This window comes from Rhinopithecus roxellana, chromosome 1 (genome assembly GCF_007565055.1).
Source record: "Rhinopithecus roxellana isolate Shanxi Qingling chromosome 1, ASM756505v1, whole genome shotgun sequence".
Lineage (NCBI taxonomy): Eukaryota > Metazoa > Chordata > Mammalia > Primates > Cercopithecidae > Rhinopithecus > Rhinopithecus roxellana.
The window spans coordinates 74,997,397-75,019,345 of NC_044549.1; the positions used below are offsets into that span (position 1 = coordinate 74,997,397).

The window sequence follows — 21,949 nt, forward strand, 5'->3', positions numbered from 1 at the left end:
AGCCTGATCAAGCCTCTTTCCTCCAACCCAGCTTACTGCTCTGACCAACAGGCATCACCCTGTGGCCTGTGAGGCAGAATCAAACACCAGGGAAGGGATGGGGTGGAGGGGACCAGGCCGGATCTGGGAGCCAGGGGACCCTGACTGCACTCCCTTGGCCTCAGTCTCCTCCTCTGTACAGTGGGGAGATGGGCATGCCAGTCTCTGAAGACCTGTCTCTTATAGAGAGATTGGCTTGTTAGGGTTTTTCACCTTTGACAAAACCATTATCCAACAATTTACATGTGATGTAGAAAAATTAGCAAATGCATTCCTGTTCCTGCTGGTGCTCCTCAGGCCATGTCCCTCACCCCAGCCTCCTTTGCTGGTATACACCAGCACACATGTGGATGTGTAGCACACATACTTGTCTGCTGGAGACAACCCGGAGTTCTGTGCCTGGGAGCTCCAAACCCAAGGTCGCTCTGATCACCTTGAGGCCGGCCTTGCCCGCTGCTGGGTACTGGCTGGGAACAGGTTTCCATTTGTCCCAGAGGAGGTGACCTGCCTTCTCTGGCCTGGCCTAGCTACTGCCTTTCCTTACCTATGGGCTGCTGATTTGGGGCTCACATTCACTGGGGCTGGGATCCAGTGTGACCAAGCCTTTCCTAGGTTTTGTTTTTGTTTTATTTGTTTTTATTTTTTTTTTTTTGAGACAGAGTGTCACTCTGTTGCTCAGGATGGAGTGCAGTGGCATGATCTCGGTTCACTGCAACCTCTCCCTCCCAGGTTCAAGCAATTCTTCTGCCTCAGCCTCCAAAGTAGGTGGGATTACAGGTGCCTGCCACCACACCTGGCTAATTTTTGTATTTTAGTAGAGACGGGTTTTCACTTCTTGGCCAGGCTTGTCTCGAACTCCTGACCTCAGGTGATCTGCCCGCCTCGGCCTCCCAAAGTGTTGAGATTACAGGCATGAGCCACCGTGCCTGGCCCTTCCCCAGGTTTTGGAAATGGAGGCTGGTCCAAGTGGTGAGGTCAGCGGGGAAGACCACTGGTCAAGCATGGAGTACCTGTCTCTTGGAGCCCTTACCTCCCTGTTTTTTTGGTCTTCATGTGTGTTTGTGTGTGCTGTTCCTGGCACAGTTATCCATCTCCACCTCTACCCTCCTCTCTCCACCTCTACCCTCTTATCTCTCTTGGTCTCTTCTTCCCAACATGGCGTACTGGAAAGGACCTGGGCTGCAACATCAGGCAGGCCTGGATTTATCCTTCCACCACTTACTGACTGTGTGACCTTGGAAAGTTACATAGCTTCTCTGAGCTTTGGTTTCTTCATCAGTAAAATGCCCATCAGTAAAATCCCTTCTGGATCCGCATATGGATAAAGTGAGCTAATGTAATTACAGAGGTAATCTGCGACATTGTCGGCCTCAGAAAAGGACTGTCTTTCTTGTACATGGAGGAGCCAAGATTCATACCTAGACACTGACCCTTAGTCTGGTGCTCTCTGCTTCATAAAACTGCCTCTGCTGTAGGCTGGAGAAGCAGAATAGAGACTAGGAGCCCTTAGGCAGCTGGGAAAGGCCTGGCTGGCTCCAAGGAGCTTGTCCCCATGGAGGCTGTGTGGGGTCCAGCCCCAGGCATCCCCTGGCCCTGCAGAGTAGCCATGAGTCTGAGCTGAGCCAGCAGTCTTCCTTTGGGGCCTCCGTGGGCTGGGTCCTATTTGCATGGGGGCTATAAATAGTCAGCACACCTTGCCTTTGTGCTGCTGCTTCACCCCCTCCTCCCTGCCATATACTCTGAGAGGTAGGGGGCAGACTCTGACTCTGCTGTGCAGAGCAGGGACTTGTGGCCCAGAGAGGCCCAGGACCTCTCTCAGGGTCACACAGTGATAGAAGAAGATGTGGGGCTCTGGGTAGTACAAATAGGGGCAGAGGAGGTGGCAGAACCTGGCCAGAGCCCGTGCCCTGGTTTTAGTCCTAGGAGGTTGGGTCTGACCCTGTGGTTACTGCTGGTTAGCCTTGGGGCAGCCCATGAAGACCATGGCTCCCCAGTTCTCATGGCGCTGCAGCCTGGCGGTGCAGGTTTAGGCTGGGGCCTGCTGTGGTTGTGGTTTTCCCTCCGGTGGCTTCTAACTGTGAGCAGCAGCTGCTCTGAGTGTGGCCTGAGAGAGCTGGAGGGCCATCCTCGGGTGGGAAGATCCTGGGCTCTGCCTCACCCTCGTGGGGCTTCTCTGACCCACTGTCTCCTCCACCCTCCATGCAGTCCTGGGGTGGTCCCCACGGATACCTCCTGCTGGGCAGGCCGGGGGCAGGGGAAGCCATGGAGCCTGTGGGCTGTCAGGGCTGGGCCCCAAAGGTTGGTGGCTGGGAGGAGGACCTGGCTGGCCGATGTTGGAGCATCTGGTGCTCCTGAGTGAGTTGTATGTTCATGGAGACCTGGTTTCCCTTTCTGAGCAGTGGGATCTGTAACCAAGGCTGTCTTCCCGGGCAGGGGGAATGGATGCGGTGGGGGATGCGAGTGCGCTTTGTAAACTGTGAAGGGAGGTGCACAGTGAGGGATGGATGCTGCAGTGAGAGGGCGTGATAGCGGTAAGAGGACCCCCCTCCCCAAGGCCTGTTGGGTTGATTGTAGCCATCATCCTACATGAGTTTTCATTATCACCACAACTCTGAGCCAACAGACTATTCCTCATCAGGAAATGGGAGGGCTGAGGCTCAGAAAGGCCAAGTGACCTGCACAAAGTCCACAGCCAAGGCAACGTTGGTGTCAGGGTGCAGCACCCAGGCAGCCTGGCCATCATTTTGCCACATTAACTGCCCTGAGCCTCTCTCCCCTAGGAGTCCAGGCCACCTGCAACACACTTGCTCCTCCTTTATCTCTGCGCCCCATCCCCTCAACCCTCATCATCCTCCGAGGCATTCAGAAGTTGCTTACTGCTCCAGCTGGGTCTCCAGGTTTTCCTAACAGCAGAGCTGCATCTGCTGGATCAGGCCCTGGATGTGTGGACACAGACCCGCCAATCATTCCAGATCCAGGGAGCACTCACCTGGGTGCTGGATCTCTTGGACCCTCAGGGCCAAGCCAGGCAGCAAGAGGGGCAAGATGTCCGTCTTGCTTATGGGTTTGGGATGCTCAACCAGACTCCTGCATATGTGCGAGGCCAGGCCCACGTAGCTTGCTTTTCACTCCAATATTAACTGAGTGCCCACCATGTGCCACCCACTCCAATGGCTGCATATAATCGCACGCACCAGTAGACCCGTGCAACCTCACATGCACCAATTCATGCATGCTGCAGCCTGGGGAGCAGTCAGCAGCAGCCCCCAGCTGGCCCTCTCTCTGTGGCCCACCAAGAGGTCATGGGCAGCTGGCCTGGCACACAGGCCACCTGCTGGTGTCAAGCTGAAGGCTTTGGGACTTGGGCACATGCATGAGCTTGCACACCCACTCTCACATCCACTGAGTAGGAGCCAAGGCCGAGCAGGGGATGTGGTGGGGTCTGCCCGCCTGGGTCCTGCTCTCTGCTCTGGCATCTGCTGGCCTCAGAGGGCTGCCTGGACTCACTGGGCTGGGCTGCAGGGTGAGGTCAGCATTTGCTGTGAGCTCATCTGAGCTAGGAGCTCCCAGCAGATCTGGCCGCTGCTCTGGCCACCTTGTGCAGGAGCTGGAGGAAGTCATCTGGGGCTGGGCAGCTGTTGTGTGTGCATGCACACGTGTGTGTCTGAGTGTGCCCCGTGTGCTGGCTTATGTTCAGGATGGAGTGAATACACATGCATGTGCACAAAATCAAGTGAGCGCTCCCTCAACCAAGGCTGTGGAGCAACCTCGTGGGGCCTGGGCAGAAGCCAGTGTGCACATAGGTGCTTACACACCTGAGTGTCCTTCACAAGTGGGTCACTTACTATAGTGAACATTAACCTAGAGAATGGTGAGAAACCCAGGAGTGTGGGAGCTGCTGTGTGTGAATCTGCAAGGCACATTCAGCGTTACATTGTACATTAAAATACAGTTTGGGTTTTTTGTTTTGTTTTGTTTTGTTTTTTTTTTGTTTTGTTTCTGAGGCAGAGTCTCCCTCTGTTGCCCAGGCTGGAGTGCAATGGCGTAGTCTCAGCTCACTGCAACCTCTGCCTCCATGGTTCAAGCCATTCTCCTGTCCTCAGCCTCCCAAATGGCTGGGATTACAGGCATGTGCCACCACACCAGGCTAGGTTTTGTATTTTTAGTAGAGACAGGGTTTCACCATGTTGTCCAGGCTGGTCTCAAACTCCCGACCTCAGGTGACCTGCCCACCTTGGCCTCCCAAAGTGCTGAGATTATAGGCATGAGCCACCACGCCTGGGCAGTTTGGGTTTTTTTTAAGAGACAGGGTCCCACTCTGCTGCCCGTGCTGGAGTGCACTGGCACGATCATGGCTGCCTTGAACTCTTGGCCTCAAGTGATCCTCTTACCTTGGCCTCCTGAAGTACCGAGATTATGGGAGTGAGCCACCATGCCCACCTGTTTTATATTTGGGGAAATAATTAGTTTGAAGGTGCAGACAACCTTCCAGGCAGGCAAGAGGCACTTGACCCCAAGAGATCAAGTTAGAAGGGTCAGGCACACTGATGTAGGCAGAGCCTCTCATTGCCCTGATCCCTGAACAAAGTGGGTGCCAAGTTAGTGGAATGTCAGCTTTTGGTTCTGATTCTGCCTTAGAATTTCAGTTTCCCCATTTGAAAAGTGGGGGTGTTTATTTTGGCCCTGCTTGTCTGCCTGGGTGGTTATGAAGAAAAAACCCCAAACTTAGAAAATCACGAAGAGCTGCATGGGGCAGGATGGGAAAGAGGCGGCACTGTCCCATCCCCTTACCAGATGACAATGGCACATACCAGGTGCCTGGCATGGAGTAGGTGCCCAGCAATAGGGTACTTAGGGAGGCACTGAGTGACTCCCCAAATGAATATCTTGGGGTGACAGATGCAAATGCCACCAGGGCCCAGGTAGGTTTTGAGGAGGAGTAAAGAGAGTGCCCTTGGCCTGGGGTAGATGGATGGAGGGCAGCCATCCCATTGCTAGCTGGCTGTTGCCCAGTGGGCCCAACGTCACATTTTCCAGTGTTACCAGAGACGCCACAAATCCAGACTTACATAAACCTCTCAATGTTTTTCTTTTCTTTTCTTTTTTTTTTTTGAGATAGAGTTTGGCTCTTGTCACCCAGACTGGAGTGTAGTGGCGCGATCTCGGCTCACTGCAACCTCCGCCTCCCGGGTTCAAGTGATTCTCCTGCCTCAGCCTCCCAAGTAGCTGGGATTATGGGCACGCACCACCATGCCCGGCTAATTTTCAGTAGAGACAGCTTTTCACCATGTTGGTCAGGCTGGTCTCGAACTCCTGACCTCAGGCCATCTGCCTACCTTGGCCTCCCAAAGTGCTGGGATTACAGGTGTGAGCCACTGCACCCGGCAAACCTCTCAGTTTTTAACACTGGCAACTGAGACTAGTGTGTATATGCACCATGTGGGCCAAATCCAATCGTGGGAGAGGCCTGGGGGAGTGGGTCCCTGAATGCTGCCTGTGACTGTTCCCACTAGTCCTGCCCAGCCGCCTGGCCTCATCCCTCTGTGTGCACAGGCCCACTGCAGGCCCTGCCATGGCGCCATTCCTGCGCATCGCCTTCAACTCCTACGAGCTGGGCTCCCTGCAGGCTGAGGACGAGGCGAACCAGCCCTTCTGTGCCGTGAAGATGAAGGAGGCGCTCAGCACAGGTAGGCCTGGAGGCTGGACCCTGGAGAGGGGCTGGGAATCTGGGCCCAGCTGGAGGGACTGGAGGGGGCCTGGCCTTGTTCCCTACAACCTCTGAAGGATTCTGCTCTTCCTCATCCTTGGCTCCCTGCCCCATTCAGCTATGAAGGCAGAGGCCACTGAGTCTCTATAGGGCCGCAAACACTGGCCAAATTGAGCCCTCCTTGGAAGGCTTGGAGTTTCTGGCTCCTCCTCCACTGGTTGTTTTACCCAACAGTTTTTACATGTCCGTCTGTGCCAGGGCCTGTGCTGGGCACTGAGGATACTGTCATGCTCCAGGACTGACTTGGCCCTGCCCTCATGGGGTTCATAGTCAGGTGAGGAAACCAGGCCTGTCACAAAGCAGTGAGTCCTGCAATAGGGAAGCCCAGAGAAGGCACCCTCTGAACCTGAGTTCAGGGAGGACTTCCTGGAGGAAGCACATACCTCACACCATTCCCTCTTGCTTTTGCCCTGGCCTGGTGAACCCCTAGTTGTCCCTCAGCTCTCAGCTGAACTGTCCCTTCCTCTAGGAAATCTTCCCTGACCCTTAGGCTTGACCCTGTGGCCACTTGACCATAGGCAAGTCTAGCACTACCAGCCTTACCCTCTTCAGTCTCACACAGCTGTGACTTAACAGTTACTTGAGGAAGGAGTTGGTGCATTCGCCACCCGGGCCTGGGGATCCAGGAGGACAGGCCCCGGATGTAGCTTTTCTTTCGGCTGTGTTCCACGCCTCGAATATGATGGCTGGCATGCAGGAGCTGTCAGCCCATGTTCCCTGAGTGAATACATAAGGGCAGGCGACATTTAAATGGAGCTGGAGCAAGAGGGACACAGGAAGAGGGACCAGCAGGAACAAAGGCCTGGAGGGAGGACCTAGCAGGGTGCCCAAGACAGTTCTGTGCTCTAGAGGACACTGGGGGACCACAGCAGGCCCTCAGAGCAGAAGAGTCAGGCAGATTCTGCCAGGGGAAGGCCGTGGAGATCCAGGAGGGAGGGACAGAGGGGCCCTGACCCAACCTTCCCTGCCTGGCCTCGTTGCAGAGCGTGGGAAAACACTGGTGCAGAAGAAACCAACCATGTATCCTGAGTGGAAGTCGACATTCGATGCCCACATCTACGAGGGCCGCGTCATCCAGATCGTGCTAATGCGGGCAGCCGAGGAGCCAGTGTCTGAGGTGACCGTGGGTGTGTCGGTGCTGGCCGAGCGCTGCAAGAAGAACAACGGCAAGGCTGAGTTCTGGGTGAGGGGCGCACGAGCCGTGCCGTGTGTGTGTGCGCACGCGCATGTGTGTGTGTGTGCGCATGTGTGTGCGTGCGCACGCGCTCACGCTCGCATGCGCATGCCTGCATCAGTGCGTGGGCTCGGTTAGTGAGCACAGCTGAAGGGCACCAGGCCCTGTGCTGGCCACCAGTCCAGCCCTGCAGCCAATGTGGCCTGGGTGTGAATCCTGGCTCTGCAATTCACCAGATTCCCAGCCTCTCTGAGCTTCTGCTTCCACATCTGTTAAGGGAGGGCGCTACTAAATGTGCCTACCTCAGGGTCAGTTGTTCAAATGAAAGGAGCAGCTGGATGTACAGGGCTTATTGCAGAACCTGACACATAGCAGGTGCTAAAGACAGCCAACTTCCTTATTGTGACTACTTTTTCCTTTTTAATTTTGGAAAGGCAGGATATGCACATAGTAAAACATTTTTAACTGCACAAAAGGGTGTGTCCCTGCCCCAAAACCAGGCTACCAGGCCTCCTTCCCAGAGGCACCCATTATTCCAGTTCTTTTTGGAATCTTCGCATATATTCTAGACCTTGGCAGCCATTGAGGGGGCAACATAGTGACCTTTAACAGCAACGAGGTGGGAGAAGGGGAGGCTTATGGTCTCATCTACTTACCTGCTGAAATGGACACTCAGCACAAGCAAGTGGCCACCTGGCCATGTGCAGCTGTGTGTTCTGGGTGGCCACAGGATGCCAGCGCTGGCAGAAGTCCCCTGGGGTTACATGTGGGATGTAACTAAGATGTCTCCACCAGGAAAGGCCCTGTGACCACTGGAGACTCTGATCAGCCTCCTGTGAGGGGTGAGGGGGCTGGGATGGGAGAGAGTTTGACACAAGGCTGTACTGACCCTTGGCCAGTCAGGCAGAGACACAGAGGGGCCTCTGGCTGTGCTGTCTCCACTCCCCCAAGGGAGGATATCAGTCACCAGGTCTGTGTCTTGGGGGAGGTGAGGGGATAGAGGCTCAGGTCCCACCCTCAAGACTGTCCAGTCTGCATGAGGAGCCCTCGGCACAGACGGAGGAGCAGCGTGTGTGCATGAGGATGTGTCTGTCTCTCTCCACGTGCACATGAGTAGGGGCCTCCATTGCTAAGGGGGCCGCAGTGGGTAGGGGTGGGGAATTTCCCTTCCTGCTCTGTTCCCCAGCTATGTGTCTAGGCTGGGTGTGGGCTGGACCCTTTCACTTCCCTAAATGTAATAATACCCCTGGGTACAGTGTGGGGGTGGGGCTCAGGGGTGGGGCTCAGGCAGGGCCCTGCCCACACTGGGCAGACAAGTGTCTGGCTAGGCCTTGCGGGGCTGCCTTGGCCTTGAGGGACCAGCCATGGGGGCGGGTTCTGAGTTTGGCCTGGCCCAGGCCGCCCTCACTGACCTTGTTCTCCCCTGGCCTCTGGCCCCCAACAGCTGGACCTGCAGCCTCAGGCCAAGGTGTTGATGTCTGTTCAGTATTTCCTGGAGGACGTGGGTAAGAACTCCCTGGGGATGGAGGGGGCTCCTTTGCCTGGTTCAGAGGCAGAGCCAGCACTGAGGCGTAGGGAAGCGGGTCCCTTCGGCAGACTGTCCAGGGCCACCCTGGGAGGGAGTGCAGGGGTGTCACCCTCCCAGATACCAGGGCTGACTTCCCCACTCCATGGTCCCCAGATTGCAAACAGTCTATGCGCAGTGAGGACGAGGCCAAGTTCCCAACGATGAACCGCCGAGGAGCCATCAAGCAGGCCAAAATCCACTACATCAAGAACCATGAGTTTATCGCCACCTTCTTTGGGCAACCCACCTTCTGTTCTGTGTGCAAAGACTTTGTCTGGTGAGAACTGGCCATGCCCACTGGTGGTGGTGCCGGGTAGTGGGGGCCGATCCCAGTCCCCACTCACTCACTTTGCCTGGGTTTTGCCTTTCAGGGGCCTCAACAAACAAGGCTACAAATGCAGGCGTAAGTGTCTCCACAGGCCAGTTTGTACGTATGTACCCGTGTGTGCTTACGTGTGCCCGTGCCTGTGTGTGTGCCAGTGCCTGTGTGCGCTCAGAGAGTGTATGCACGTGAATTTTCCCAGTGTAGATACAGCAGCTAAGTTCAGTGAGTGCTGGGGCTGGCTTGCTGCTGCTCTGGAAAACCAGTTCTGCGTCTCTCTTCCCAGCTCTGTATTCAGTGACCGGGAGTTGGTGGATGGCAATTGGGCACAGTAGAGTATTCACGCAGAAACCAACCCAGGCCATGCGCTAGGCCTCTTTTCCCTGGAGAGGCAGTGATAGGACCTGTACTAGCACACAGTGGCTGCGTGTGCTTCTGTGTAGTTGTGGGTGTCTCTGAGCGCACACTCTCCCTGAGGGTGCATGCATGAGATGCCACAGGCTGGTGCCAGACTGCCTGGGTTTGAATCCTAGCTCTACCACGTCCTAGCTATAGGGCCTTAGGCAAAGTTACTTAACCTCTCTGTGCCTCAGTTTCCTGATCTATAGTTTTTTTTTTTAGACTGAGTCTCATTCTGTTGCCCAAGCTGGAGTGCGTGATCTCAGCTCACTGTAGCCTCCCTCTCCCAGGTTCAAGCGATTCTCTTGCCTCAGCCTCCCAAGCAGCTGGGATTACAGGCGTGCACCACCATGCCTGCCTAGTTTTTGTATTTTTAGTAGAAATGGGGGTTTTGTCATGTTGGCCAGGCTGGTCTCGAACTCCTGACCTCAAGTGACGTACCTACCTCAGCCTCCCAAAGTGCTGGGATTACATGCGTGAGCTATTGTGCCTGGCCCTCATCTATAAATTAGATGTAATTATAATGTATAATAGGGTCATTGTGAAGATCAAATGGAGTAAGATATGTAAGGCTGTATTTTAAGTGCCTTCAACTGGCAGCCGTTCTGTGTAAGAAGTTTGTTATCATCATTACACATGCTTTGTGTGTATGTACAGGGTCTGTTTTGAGGCGTGTCCGTATGCATGTGTGAGAGAGGGCATTTAGGAGCTGTTTGCTATCCCAGGGCTTGGAAGAGGGAAAGAACTGCCCCTGCTTCTCATATTGAGATGCCCCGTGCCCCCTAACTTCTGCCCACCTCCCTGCCCACTAGGACTCCTTCATTTCTAAGCCCCTGCAGATTGGCCTGTCCTCTCCACTCCAACCTCTCCAGGCCCCTCCTTCGAGGGCTGGCGGGAGGAAGACTCAAGCACTGTGCCTCCGCTGGGTGAGGGTGTGGGTGGTCAGGAGAACGGTGGCTTTGTGTAGAGGGCTGGACTGACTGGCAGGCACCAGCTCATAGACTCTGCCCCTCCCGGTGCCCTCCCTTCCCCCTTCTGGGCCTGTGCCTCTTCAAGAATGTAACGCTGCCATCCACAAGAAATGCATCGACAAGATCATCGGCAGATGTACTGGCACTGCGGCCAACAGCCGGGACACCATAGTGAGCCTGGGGCTGGGGCAGGGCTGGGATCGGGGGACTTAGCCACGTGGGAGGGATTTACGCCCTCTCCCTGCCCTCCGGGGATAGCTTACCCTCCCTCCCCATTTTTCTTAGTCTTTCCTTGTCTCTCCCAGTGGAGCTCTCTTGGGATGTTGTGCCCAGGGTTGGGGGAGAGCTAGGGGCTGAAGAAGGGGCTGGAGCTGGCACTTGACCCTCAGCCTGTGATACCCCCGTCCCCAGTTCCAGAAAGAACGCTTCAACATCGACATGCCGCACCGCTTCAAGGTTCACAACTACATGAGCCCCACCTTCTGTGACCACTGCGGCAGCCTGCTCTGGGGACTGGTGAAGCAGGGATTAAAGTGTGAAGGTGCGTGCCACCCCGCCCCTGGGCTGCAGGAGGGGCACTCCCAGCTGGTGGTGCTGTGAATTCCAGCCACCTCACACTGCCCTCGCCCCCTCACCTAGAGACGGGCACCTCATTCAGGGACCTGATGAGGGTGAGGCCTTGGTGGACCCTCCTCACTGGCCTGACTGGCTCTGCCACTTACCTGCTGTGTGACCACAGGTGGGTGAGTCCACCCCTCTAAGCCATTTGGAGGGGAAAAGCAGGACCTAGAGAGTCCCTGTTAGGGGCCAGTGAGCAGAGGATGCTGAAGCCAGGCGTGGTGCACACCGGCAGGCGCCCAGACACGCCTCCACTGCCCTCTGCTTCACTTAGAGATGAGACAGAAGACCCTGGAGGGAAAGCGGCTTAAGTTGACCCAGATGTTCTTTGAAGGGTTTTGAATTAGGTCCCATGTCTTCTGGTTTTTCCTTTTTCTTTAAATCATGAAAGATTGGCCGGGCGCGGTGGCTCACGCCTGTATTCCCAGCACTTTGGGAGGCCGAGGTGGGCGGATCTTGAGGTCAGGAGATTGAGACCATCCTGGCTAACACGGTGAAACCCCGTCTCTACTAAAAAAAATACAAAAAAATTAGCCAGGTGTGGCGGCAGGTGCCTGTAGTCCCAGCTACTTGGAAGGCTGAGGCAGGAGAATGCCACGAATCTGGGGAGGCAGAGCTTGCGGTGAGCTGAGATCACGCCACTGCACTCCAGCCTGGGTGACAGAGGGAGACTCCATCTCAAAAAAACAAACAAACAAACAAACAAACATGAAAGATTGAGGTGCTTGGCCAGGCGTGGTGGCTCACACCTGTAATCCCAGCACTTTGGGAGGCCAAGGTGGGTGGATCACTTGAGGTTGGGAGTTCGAGACCAGCCTGGCTAACATGGAGAAACCCCATCTCTACTAAAAATACAAAATTAGCTAGGTGTGGTGGCGCATGCCTGTAATCCCAGCTACTCAGGAGGCTGAGGCGGGAGAATCACTTGAACCCAGGAGGCAGAGGTTGTGGTGAGCCGAGATCACGCCATTGCACTCCAGCCTGGGCAACAAGAGGGAAATTCCATCTCAAAAAAAAAAAGAGAGATTGAAGTATATATGATGGCTTCAGATCAATGTTTTCCTAAAAACTGGAACCCAGCAGACCCCGCTAAAGCCCTCCTTTCTCATGCTCTCCTGCCCCTCTCCTACACTGCCCCTGCCCTTGGCTGAGCTCCGGGACTGACAGCCCCACTTCTTCCTCACCTCAGACTGCGGCATGAATGTGCACCATAAATGCCGGGAGAAGGTGGCCAACCTCTGCGGCATCAACCAGAAGCTCTTGGCCGAGGCCTTGAACCAAGTCACCCAGGTGGGCAGGTGCCATGGGGACCCTGGACATAGGGCAGTGGGGTCAGGGACAATCAAGGCTCACAGCCACTGCTGGGGAGCCACAGCCAGGGTATATTTAGACCCAGGACTCTACTTCGGGAAGATCCAACTCAAGAATTTAGGCAGCAGAGGAAGGGGGGTTTTGTTCATGAGAAATTCATTATTCAAGCAGTTCTTTCTTTGAGGGTGAACGTGGGGACCACAGGATTGGGTGTTGGAACACTTTGAACTAAGACTTTGGGTGTGGACGTTTGTACATGGGTGGGGCTTGAGGGATGCCACGAAACCTAAAGGTACAATTTTAGAATCAATCAGAAATGAAGCTAAATAGTCAAATAAAATCTATTGAGTGAGTGGTTGGGAAGGTAGGGTTTTGTTTACGAAACTTCTGTTTGTAATCAGAGCCTTTCAGACCACTGAGGCTTCTCTGGGCTCCGGGAAGAGTGTGCGTGTGTACACGCAGCCCGAGTAGGGGGCCTGGGCTGTGCCCCTGTTGTCTCCTCTTGGTATTGAGGGTGGAGTTTTACCTGGGGGTCTTCCTTCTGGGCTGGGAGTTCTGATAATGGTCTGACCGTCTGGCCCCCCACCTCTGCTCTCTCCCCAGAGAGCCTCCCGGAGATCAGACTCGGCCTCCTCAGAGCCTGTTGGGATATACCAGGGTTTCGAGAAGAAGACCGGAGTCGCTGGGGAGGACTCGCAAGGTGAAGCTGGGTCCATTGCCCCTGTACAGTTTGTATTCCCCCTGAGGCCAAAGACAGGGGACTGTCCTTCCTTCTGTTGTCAAGTGAGATATGGGAGGAACCCCCGGCCCTGGGGAGTGAGCCCCTTCCTCTCTGAGGCCCCTTCCCCCAGCCTACCCCGGGCCCTGGGGGAGGGGAGTTGTGTAGACTGAGACCCTGATCTGAGGAGGTGCCATCTCTCGGGCAGACAACAGTGGGACCTACGGCAAGATCTGGGAGGGCAGCAGCAAGTGCAACATCAACAACTTCATCTTCCACAAGGTCCTGGGCAAAGGCAGCTTTGGGAAGGTGAGGGCTGTGAGCCGGGTATCTGCTTCCCACCCCACCCTGGCTGCTTCCTGCTTAGGTGGCTGAGGCGGGAGTCTGAATCGGGCTGTGGCCCCTGCCCTGTCCTCCCCTGCTCAGCACCTGTGCCTCCCCATCAGGTGCTGCTTGGAGAGCTGAAGGGCAGAGGAGAGTACTTTGCTGTCAAGGCCCTCAAGAAGGATGTGGTCCTGATCGACGACGATGTGGAATGCACCATGGTTGAGAAGCGGGTGCTGACGCTCGCCGCAGAAAATCCCTTTCTCACCCACCTCATCTGCACCTTCCAGACCAAGGTTCCTGGGCCTCCTGCCGTCACCGCCCCATGCCACAGCCATGTCCCACAGCCCCTCAGCCCCTCTAAGTCAGGGCTGTGTCTCCCCCTCAGGCCACTTAAAGCAGGGCCATGCTTTCCCCCCTCATGCCTCCCAGGGCAGAGTTGTCCCCCTCAGCCAGGGCCTGTCCCTGCTGTTTCCTGTTGGGGCTTGGCCCCAGTGGCCCTGAGTGAGGGAGCCTCCTGCCTGTTTCTCACCCCTGCTCACCACCCTCCCCACCCCAGGACCACCTGTTCTTTGTGATGGAGTTCCTCAACGGGGGGGACCTGATGTACCACATCCAGGACAAAGGCCGCTTTGAACTCTACCGTGCCACGTATGTGAGGGCCATGGTGGGGAAGGGCCCAGTGTGGAGGAAGGGCCACTGGCTCAGAACCCACTGCCAGTCTGCCCTCCATGCCTTCTTCCCTCTCCCTAGAAAAGCCAGCATGGGCTAGAGCAGCAGCTGGGGAGATGTGGGGATAGCCTGGGTCCACACCACATAAGAAGCCATGGGTGGCAAGTGAGCTGCGGCTGGGGGCTCAGCACAAATACTCTGGGTTCTGGACCCTCGGTGGGCCACAGCCAGGGCAGCCTTGCAAATGGTGGTCCTACACAACACAGGACACAGGACCCTGGTGCATGGCCCCCAGACCTGCTTTTCCCCATTCACATGCCCCCCCAACTAACCATGTGTGTGTGTGCATGCAAACACATGTGTACATGCATATAAATGCATACACTCTTAGAGAACTGGCTCACTGAGAGCTTTCCCTTCAGAACTTTCTGCCTGGGCTGCCAGCCCCCACTTGCCTGATACAAGATGTACTTGATCATGCTTAGGTTGTCCATGGAGTTATTTGCAGCATTTCTTGCCCCTGGAAGTGGGATGAGGGCCCGAGGGGAAGCAGAGGCTGCTCGGCAGAGATCCTAGAACACTTCGTCTCTCTATCTTGCCCAGGTTTTATGCAGCTGAGATAATCTGTGGACTGCAGTTTCTACACAGCAAGGGCATCATTTACAGGTGCAGGGGTTAGGGCAGCGGGGGGCTCTTGGGAGGGGAGGCTCCAGCCCCATCATATCTTCTGAAATGCTGCAAGCAGGATTCCCCCAACACCAGTTCCTTCTCTGCTGGAAATCAATCTTTAGCTGGGGATTTGCCTAAACCTCCCACCCTGGTGCGAGCATTCCTGTGGCCCCCATTTGAGGCTGGTTTAGCTCCAGGAACTAGGAACTCACTGCCCATATTTGACACCATTGCCCCGCCCATCCTTGGAGCCATCAATCTCGCTCTGAAGACCCATCGAGTCATCTAAGCTTCTGCTAGAAGAGACTGGTTCCATAAAGTCTCATCTAATAAGTTATGATTCCATCCTATGGTAGGAACTGTACACCCACCAAAAAGGCTGCGGCCAGGCTCTGTGTACTGACGTGGGATAATGCCAAGACACGTTGTTAAGTGGAAAACCAACCTGTAGGAGAGTGTGTATCGAATATTAGCATTCAGGCTTTAAAACGTGGGAGAGGCTAGGCGCGATGGCTCACGCCTGTAATCTCAGCACTTTGGGAGGCCAAGGTGGATGGATCACCTGAGGTCAGGAGTTTGAGACCAGCCTGACCAACATGGTGAAACCCTGTCTCTACTAAAAAATACAAAAATTAGCTGGGCATGGTGGTGGATGCCTGTAATCTCAGCTACTCAGGAGGCTGAGGCAGGAGAATTGCTTGAACCCGGGAGGCAGAGGTTGCAGTGAGCCAAGATTGCACCACTGCATTCCAGCCTGGGTGACACAGCGAGAGTCCATCTCAAAAAAAAAAAAAAAAAAAAAGTGGGAGCAAGCTGCATGCTGCCATATGCTTGTCCATGCCTAGAATTGCTCTAAGGAGAGCCTGGTGATTGAGCTCAGTGGAAGGCAGACTTTGTACTGTTTGCCATTTCTAGTTCCCATATGCATAAAGTATCTACTCAGATGACTAATTACTAAATATAGACATGGTCCCCACCTTTGGGGAGTAGACAAAACTGAACCTGGAGATCACTTCTGCTGCTGACTGCTAGGGGACCCTGGACAAGTGACATCACTTGTTTGAGCCCCATTCGGGTTTCAGGAAGTAGGGCGGTGTGTGCCCAGCGTTTAGCACACAGTAGCGGACTTGCAAGAAGCACCTGTTTTTAGGATCTCTTTCTCCTGCTTCCTTTTCTCTTTCTCATTACCTTGTACTCTTGGGGACAGTCCTGGACTAATATGGCTGAAAATTAGGACATGGCGGGCAGGGTGGGGAAGGAGAAGAAATGGCCCCTGCTGACTCTTACCTGTCCCCTGTCCTTAGGGACCTCAAACTGGACAATGTGCTGCTGGACCGGGATGGCCATATCAAGATTGCCGACTTTGGGATGTGCAAAGAGAATATATTCGGGGAGAACCGGGCCAGCACCTTCTGCGGCACTCCTGACTATATCGCCCCTGAGGTGAGCCGATACCCTTCCATACCCCCGCTCAGTCAGGCACCTTGCCTCCCCACGGTGGGCGGGGGAAGGCTTCCCAAGGGCAGTGAGGTCCAAGCCAAAGCCCATAGGCCAAGGTGGCCTGGCTAGGGCTCGTGCCCAGGGGCCCCTCTCAGCCCCAGCACCTCAGCTCCTGCTGACCTGCTCCCCCTCAGATCCTACAGGGCCTAAAGTACACATTCTCGGTGGACTGGTGGTCTTTCGGGGTCCTTCTGTACGAGATGCTCATTGGCCAGTCCCCCTTCCATGGTGATGATGAGGATGAACTCTTCGAGTCCATCCGTGTGGATACACCGCATTATCCCCGCTGGATCACCAAGGAGTCCAAGGACATCCTGGAGAAGGTGCAGGCCCTGGGCTGGGCTGGGCTGGGCAGGGGTAGGGGCAGGGGCTGGCAGACACTGGGCTTTGGGTGAGGAGCTTCCTGTCTCTGGAATGGCAGCCTCAGTGGTGCCACAGTCCTAACATACAGGGTAGTGCTGTCTCACCATGTTCCCAGGAACTCCTGTCGAGTCCTGTGCATGGAATCAGCCTGACATGGTGACTAAGGGCCCAGGGTCAGGAGACAGACAGACCCGAGGCCAAATGCTGGCTCCGCCTGGGACTAGCTGGTCACAACCTCTTAGAGTTTGTCTCCTTATCTGCAAAATGGGGCTATGAGCAGTCTTGCCTCACAGAGTTGTTGGGAAGAAAATAGAAACATACGATGCTCAGCTGTGGGCCAGGGAGATAGTAAATAATAAAAAGTCCCATTAGCAGAGTCGTGGATGTCCAGCCCAGAGCCTCTCATCTCTGGGGAAACTGGGAGCACTGCATGCCAGAGTGATCTCCCTCAGCCCCACTGTTCCCCAGGCTGACTGCGGGGCTGGGGCAAGCCTGGCTTTGCATCCCTGGGTCTGCTGGGGATTTGCTGACGCTCCAATTTCCCATGGCCCTCGGGTGCTAACCAGGATCCCTGCTGGGTTGCAGCTCTTTGAAAGGGAACCAACCAAGAGGCTGGGAGTGACCGGAAACATCAAAATCCACCCCTTCTTCAAGACCATAAACTGGACTCTGCTAGAAAAGCGGAGGTTGGAGCCACCCTTCAGGCCCAAAGTGGTATGTGATCCTGCCCCGCACTGTCTCCGGGCTGGGCTCCTCCTCCCCTGCCCTCCCTCTCTCCTACATCACTCACACGCTTTCCACCTCTCCCTTCTTCCAGCGAGTCTACTTCCCCTATCTCCACAGCATGTTCAGTCACAGCTGCTGCCCTTGTATTCTCATCCTCTCCCTCCTGACTCAGTCAGTCAGCACACACTGGGGACTGTGGATCTATGCACAGGACCCTGTTTTGGGAAATAGAGTTAAAACTTCATGTTATTACTCCATTCAATCCATTCTCCAATACATATGGGGAGTCCTGAGTCTCTGTTGAATGCAGAGCACAGTGCTTGGCTGCACAGCAAAGTGGGAGATGCAGTCCCAGAACCGGAGGAGTTCGCAGCTAGTTGGAGAGATAAGAAACTTGCACACCGATGACAATTTGTGATACGAGATGACAGCATAAGAGATACCCCAGGACACATGATCAGTTGCTATTGAGTGGGTCTGTCAGCAGGAGCCCAGGTGGCAGAGAAGAGGGTGGGTCTCAGAGGCCCCCTTGGAAGAAGTGAGACTAGAGCAGGGCTGGGAGGTCTGAGAGGCTCCCTTGGAAGAAGTGAGACAAGGGACAGCTGGGAGGCATTCCAGGTGGAAGAGGGGATGGTTCACTCACAGGCCCAGAATCTACAGGGCCACCAAGGAACCAGCCTGAGAGCAAAGGCAGGTGGGGCCACTAAGAAAGTTGGGGCTATGTGGCCCCTCTGTGACCACAGTTCTTCCTTCCCACTCCCTTGGTCTCCTTTGATTCCCCTCCTCCACCAGGGCACACAGCTCCCACTGGGCAGCCTGTGTAATGCACCCCACATTTGTGCTTTGAGGCTACAGAGCACTTCCCCTATACCAAGGACCTCAAACTCAGACGTGTCCTGGCTGAGCATGTAACTGACAGGCTAGGCCAGCTGCAAGAAAATCACACAGCCTGCTTTCAGTCTCACTTTTGGTCGATTTCCTTCTCTGCACTAAGAAACACAAAGCAGATGTGATGTACCCCTTGTCAGTGGGGCAGGGGCTGTCCAGGGGCTCTCATCACCAAGAGTGGGCAGGAAGTAGGCCCAGGGCTGCTTTAATCTGCCAGTTTTCAAAAGAAGCTGGAAATCTGGATGTTTATGTTGCATTGTTCAATTTTAAAATATAGGTTGTTCAGTTTTAAAATATGCGATGGCCCACACCAGTACTTTGGGAGGCTGAGGCAGGCAGATCACCTGAGGTCAGGAGTTCGAGACCAGCCTGGCCAACATGGTGAAACCGTCTCTACTACAAAAAATTAGCCGGTTACGGTGGCGCGAGCCTATAATCCCAGCTACTCAGGAGGCTGAGGCAGGAGAATCGCTTGAACCTGGGAGGTGGAGGTTGCAGTGAGCCAAGATCATGCCACTGCACTCTAGCCTAGGCAACAGAGTGAGACTCCATCTCAAAATATATACATCAATAAAAATAAATAAAATACAGGTTGAAATTCCATTAAAACCCAGTTCAAGCTGAAATGATTATACTTGCCAGTTCAGTTTGGCCAAAGGGCCACCAGCTTGCGGTCTCTCTGTGTGACCATCCCATCACATCCTTAGAAGCAGAGAATCAGCAAATTTCTCCTGTCAACAGCCTGATAGTATATATTTTGGACTTTTCAGGCTTGATGGTCTCAAAGCAGTCACAGACAGTACATCAACAAATAGGCATGATTGTGTATTACAAAAGCTTTTTTTATGGAAAGTGAAATTTGAATTTCACCTAATTTTCGTTTTTTGTTTTTTGTTTTTTTTTTTTGAGACGGAGTCTCGCTCTGTCGCCCAGGCTGGAGTGCAGTGGCCGGATCTCAGCTCACTGCAAGCTCCGTCTCCCGGGTTTACGCCATTCTCCTGCCTCAGCCTCCCGAGTAGCTGGGACTACAGGCGCCCGCCACCTCGCCCGGCTAGTTTTTTGTATTTTTTAGTAGAGACGGGGTTTCACCGTGTTAGCCAGGATGGTCTCGATCTCCTGACCTCGTGATCCGCCCGTCTCGGCCTCCCAAAGTGCTGGGATTACAGGCTTGAGCCACCGCGCCCGGCCTGAATTTCACCTAATTTTCATGTCATGAAATATTTTTCTTTTGTTTTTTTTTTTCCAACCACTTAAAAATGCGAAAGCCATTCTTAGCTTGTGGGCCCCACAAAAACAGATGGTGAGTGAGATTTGGCCTCCATGGGCTATGATTTGGTGGCCCCTGAGCAGGAGGCTACCACCTCTCCTCACCCAGGCCCAGAGCTCCCTGGTCACTTTCCTCCTCCTGTTGGGGAAATGGCAGCCTCTTTTCTGTGGGGCTCCTTTTAGGCTGCTAGGGGAGGCTCCCTCTTCTGTTCTGGGTGAGGACAGCTCTGGCCTGGCCCAGCCCTGCAGGGACTCCAGCCTGGGGTGTCTACAGGGCCATTCCCTACGTCCTGTTCGCTCACCCCTGCCCTCTGCTTGTAGAAGTCCCCCAGAGACTACAGCAACTTCGACCAGGAGTTCCTGAACGAGAAGGCACGCCTCTCCTACAGCGACAAGAACCTCATCGACTCCATGGACCAGTCTGCGTTTGCCGGCTTCTCCTTTGTGAACCCCAAATTCGAGCACCTCCTGGAAGACTGAGGTTCCTGGACAGAGTAGGCTAGCCCCGCCCTCCACCCACACCTGCCCGCTCCCCACGATAAGCAGCAGAGGGACTGTGGTGACTTCTGCTGCTGGCCCCACCCCTGCCCCCAGAGCGGCCTTGGCTCCTGTCTGGCCAGGCTCTCATGGTACTTCCTCTGTGAACTGTGTGTGAATCTGCTTTTCCTCTGCCCTCGGAGGAAAATTGTAAATCCTGTGTTTCATTACTTGAATGTAGTTATCTATTGAAAATATATATTATATATATAGACATATATATATAATAGGCTGTATATATTGCTCAGTAGAGAAAAACCATGGGGGATGGGTGACATGTTGATCTTTTTCAAAAAAATATATATACGACAAAAAAAAAAAAAGGAGCACAAGCTGTTTGAACCACCAGGTTCTTTTATTTGTGTGTCTAAATAAACACCAAATGGTACCAACCTGGTTGTCAGGACACATTTGTCCCAGGAAGCTGGTGGTGGCCACTCCCACTTTTGGCAGCACTGGCCCGGAAGCTAACTGGCCCGGAAGCTAACTGCTGGGCCTTCATGCAAATGTGTTTGTATTTATGGGTTTCCTCTGGCCCAGGACCCTGGGCCTAAAGCAGAAGACTTTTCCGGGTGGCTACAGGGAGCTCCAGGTGTCTCTGTGGGGTGATGGGGCCAGCTGTAGCTGTCTCTGGAAGGGCAGAGAAGTAGAAGGCATAAGCAGAAGCTTTGAGGCTGGCCCCAGATGAGGGAGGAGAGGAAGAAAATACAGCTCAGGCTTCAGGCATATCTGGATTTAAATCACAGAGTAGCCACAAGGATGTGGGCACGTCACTTGACCATTTTAAGCCTCAGTATTGGGTGAGCGTGGTGGCTCACACTGACAATCCTAGCCCTTTGGGAGGCTGAGGTGGGAGGATTGCCTGAGCCGAGGAGTTTGAGACCAACCTGGACAACATAGCAAGACCCTGTCTCTTTAAAAAAAAAAAAAAGAAAGGCTCAGTTTCCTCTAAAATGGGGGCAAGGCAAGGAGACCATAGCTGTAACTCCTCATCTCATTACCATTTATCCCTGCCTTTGCCGCAGAGGAGTCTGTGTCTAAGTTATAGAATCTATATCATAGCAGCTTTTGCCTACCTGGGGAAGGAGACACAGGCAGGGTGGGAGAGAAAGGTGGAAAAATGCCGAGTGACTGGGCCAAGGTTGACAGACATGCTCCAGTGTGCCTGTCGTGCAGGTGAGGAATGGCTCCAGGAGACCAGGAGGCGCCGGCATCCCCCCTGAGTGTGCGCAGCTGGAGACAGTGAGTCTACTCTGCCCTCCTCCCCACCGACTCCATATCTCCCCCCTCTCCTGGCTTTTCATTGTTTCTGCCTCCCTCACTACCTCTCCCTCTTTCTGTTCCTGCCCTGCTGTCTCGGGCACTGGTCTCAGGCAGAGCCTGCTCTTCAGACCCTCTGGTCTAGCCCTGGCCCTCTGTCCCTAGATGGGGGCGAGACACTCCTAGCACCAGATTGGCTGGCCCAGGCAGCCAAGCAGCTGAGTTCCAGCAAGTTCATTTTTCTGGGCTTAGGTACAAGTTTCCACAACTGGAGAGGGCGGGATGGTATGGGGCTGGTGCTGGCTCAGGGAGGGGGCTGCAGGGATGGGGGCCAAACTCTCCCCAAAGAGACCAAATGTCCCCTTCTCCCCACCTCCTATCTTAGGAAAACTTCCTCTTGAATTCCTGCTCTGCCTTGGGCCAGGCTGGGTGTCCAGGACAGCAGGCAAAACCTCAGAAGTGCTTGTCCCGTGGGCTCACAGGTGGAGGAACTGGCAGCATGGCATGGGCTCTGTTCTGGGACACTGGGGCTGTAGGAGCCCAGAGGAGGTGCCTGGGGGCCCCCGTTCCCTGCCTCTGCCACAACACACATTCCCCAAGAACCCCATGGAGCCATTCAGAGGGAGGTTAGAACAAAAACATGGTTGGTGTCTGAACTCAGAGCTTCCCAACATCCTCCTGAAGCACCAAAGTGGAGCCTTGCACCTCGAGCCCAGTTTTCTCCAGTGTGGAACGGGGGAATAGGTTGTTTATCAGCCAGAGGCAGTGGAGGGTGGTGGGAAGAACATGGTGCCTGGAATCAGAAGCCTGGGGTTTGAATTCCACTCTGCCACCTACATACCATGCACTCGAGTTCCT

The 21,949-nt window shown here is 54.5% G+C and overlaps 1 protein-coding gene across 3 annotated transcripts in view; it reads left to right on the forward strand.

The window, feature by feature from the left end:
* Positions 1-20,223, forward strand: part of PRKCD (protein kinase C delta) — a 31,860-nt gene extending 11,637 nt beyond the window's left edge. For 2 of the 3 annotated variants that reach the window (XM_030925199.1, XM_030925139.1), the window contains 17 exons: positions 5,593-5,726; positions 6,790-6,989; positions 8,425-8,485; positions 8,662-8,824; positions 8,919-8,950; positions 10,325-10,410; positions 10,651-10,780; positions 12,047-12,147; positions 12,772-12,868; positions 13,095-13,195; positions 13,333-13,506; positions 13,770-13,861; positions 14,486-14,548; positions 15,856-15,994; positions 16,186-16,374; positions 17,000-17,128; positions 19,616-20,223. In XM_030925199.1, the coding sequence (XP_030781059.1) occupies positions 5,612-5,726; positions 6,790-6,989; positions 8,425-8,485; positions 8,662-8,824; positions 8,919-8,950; positions 10,325-10,410; positions 10,651-10,780; positions 12,047-12,147; positions 12,772-12,868; positions 13,095-13,195; positions 13,333-13,506; positions 13,770-13,861; positions 14,486-14,548; positions 15,856-15,994; positions 16,186-16,374; positions 17,000-17,128; positions 19,616-19,774 (2,031 nt within the window). In that variant the 5' untranslated portion in view covers positions 5,593-5,611 and the 3' untranslated portion in view covers positions 19,775-20,223. The remainder of the gene's footprint in view (positions 1-5,592; positions 5,727-6,789; positions 6,990-8,424; positions 8,486-8,661; positions 8,825-8,918; positions 8,951-10,324; positions 10,411-10,650; positions 10,781-12,046; positions 12,148-12,771; positions 12,869-13,094; positions 13,196-13,332; positions 13,507-13,769; positions 13,862-14,485; positions 14,549-15,855; positions 15,995-16,185; positions 16,375-16,999; positions 17,129-19,615) is intronic. The other variant, XM_030925261.1, reaches the window with a different exon arrangement.
* The last annotated feature ends 1,726 nt before the right edge of the window (positions 20,224-21,949 follow it).